This window comes from Chaetodon trifascialis, chromosome 2 (assembly GCF_039877785.1).
Source record: "Chaetodon trifascialis isolate fChaTrf1 chromosome 2, fChaTrf1.hap1, whole genome shotgun sequence".
NCBI classification, from domain to species: domain Eukaryota; kingdom Metazoa; phylum Chordata; class Actinopteri; order Chaetodontiformes; family Chaetodontidae; genus Chaetodon; species Chaetodon trifascialis.
Window position 1 is genome coordinate 20,776,913 of NC_092057.1, and position 1,580 is coordinate 20,778,492.

General features: G+C 46.2%; 1 protein-coding gene across 1 annotated transcript; it reads right to left on the reverse strand.

The window, feature by feature from the left end:
- Positions 1 to 557: 557 nt before the first annotated feature.
- LOC139340328 (claudin-9-like) lies at positions 558 to 1,226 on the reverse strand. Its single transcript, XM_070976108.1, has one exon. The coding sequence runs from the start codon at positions 1,224 to 1,226 to the stop codon at positions 558 to 560; it is 669 nt and encodes a 222-aa protein (XP_070832209.1).
- Between the last annotated feature and the right edge of the window lie 354 nt (positions 1,227 to 1,580).

A 1,580-nucleotide genomic window follows, 5' to 3' on the forward strand; every position in this document is an offset into this window, starting at 1 on the left:
AATAAATGAAAAAGGTAAACTAAAATATGAAAAATAAATTTGCTTGAAAAACCCCCAAATACTTAGAAACACCCATTAAAAGTAAATAAAGAAGCATCGGCTCTGACTGCCCACACGTGTTTTCAGTGAACACACCAGCACACGCAGATATACAATGTACACTGGCCTTCTGTACACAGACCACCCACACACACACACAGTGGAATTTGAGAAATGTAGTCACACACATTAGTAAACCTCTAAACATCTAAAATCCTCCCACAATTCATGTCAGCTCCCACTCTGACAGAAAAGCTATTCAATCATGTAAATTCTATTAGAAACCTTTTACTGTCAAGTTTATTATGTAAACATATTAATAAATGTAAAACCATCATTTACCAATGTATAATGAAACCCATATTATAACTTATGAAACGTATACTAACCCTGCTTTTGAAAATAAAAAACACAGTAAATGATGAATATCCTGCAATAATTTGTGACCTTGCAGTTTCCAGATGCTTGCCTGACGACACTGTGTTTGCTTGTACCTCACATGTCCAATAAAAATGATCTCATACAAAAGATTTTTCCTGTTGCTTTCCCTCTCCTGCTGCGCCTGCATGTAAGTTGTCCTTCGCTGCTCCTCCAAAAACGGGCAGCGTTCTTCCTCCTGGTGCAGAGGAGCCGACATGCAGCAGAGCTCCCCCCACCAGGAGCAGCACGCAGGCCCCCCAGCCCAAGTACAGCGCCGGGCCCAGCTCTCTCTTTAAAGGTGCTGCAACATTGGGGTCGTAGAAGTCCCGGATGATTGCATGGGCAGTCCAACAGATGGGTATCAAGTAGGCTAGGCCAGCCACAAGGTAGAGCACGCCGGCTATCCGACCCAGCCTGGCCTTGGAGTCCTGGTTGCCATCACCCATGCAACGAGTACACTTGGCCCCTGCCACCCCAAGGATGAGGGCCAAAAGACAGAGTAGCAGGGAGAGAACAGTGAGGCCCCTAGCAGCTTGGGCGGACATGGGGAGGGCCAGGGTGGAGTCATAGGTCTTGCACTGGATCTGGCCTGTGGTCTGAGACAAGCAGTTCATCCAGAGTCCCTCCCACAACACCTGAGCAATCACCAGCTCTCCGCCCACGAAGGCGGACACGCGCCACAGAGGAGCCGCACACACCAACGCCCCACACACCCAGCCCAGCACAGCCAGCACCAAGCCCAGCAGCTGAAGACCTGTCGATGCCATGGCCGCTGAAAAAACTTTGGAGCACTCTCAATGTCAAAAAAGATTTGATGGACCAGGCTCCGTCCTGATTTTTCTTGTCTTTCTCACAAGGAGGTTGCTGAGAGTGCTCAGTTAATAAAAGTCAAATCTCCTCACAGTCATTCAGTAAGATGTCAAGTAATGGTGAGTTCAGAGTCCCCGTCTTCCGCTCAGAAACACTTTTGCATGTACTGTTAGGATGACACAGATTTCAGCAAATTTTCTTTATTAAAGCATCATCACACTGATGATTGTGCATCTGTGCTAACAGCATGAGAGTTAAAAGGACAAAAGAGTAGTATAGCATATGATTATGCAATATTACAGTAAAGTAAA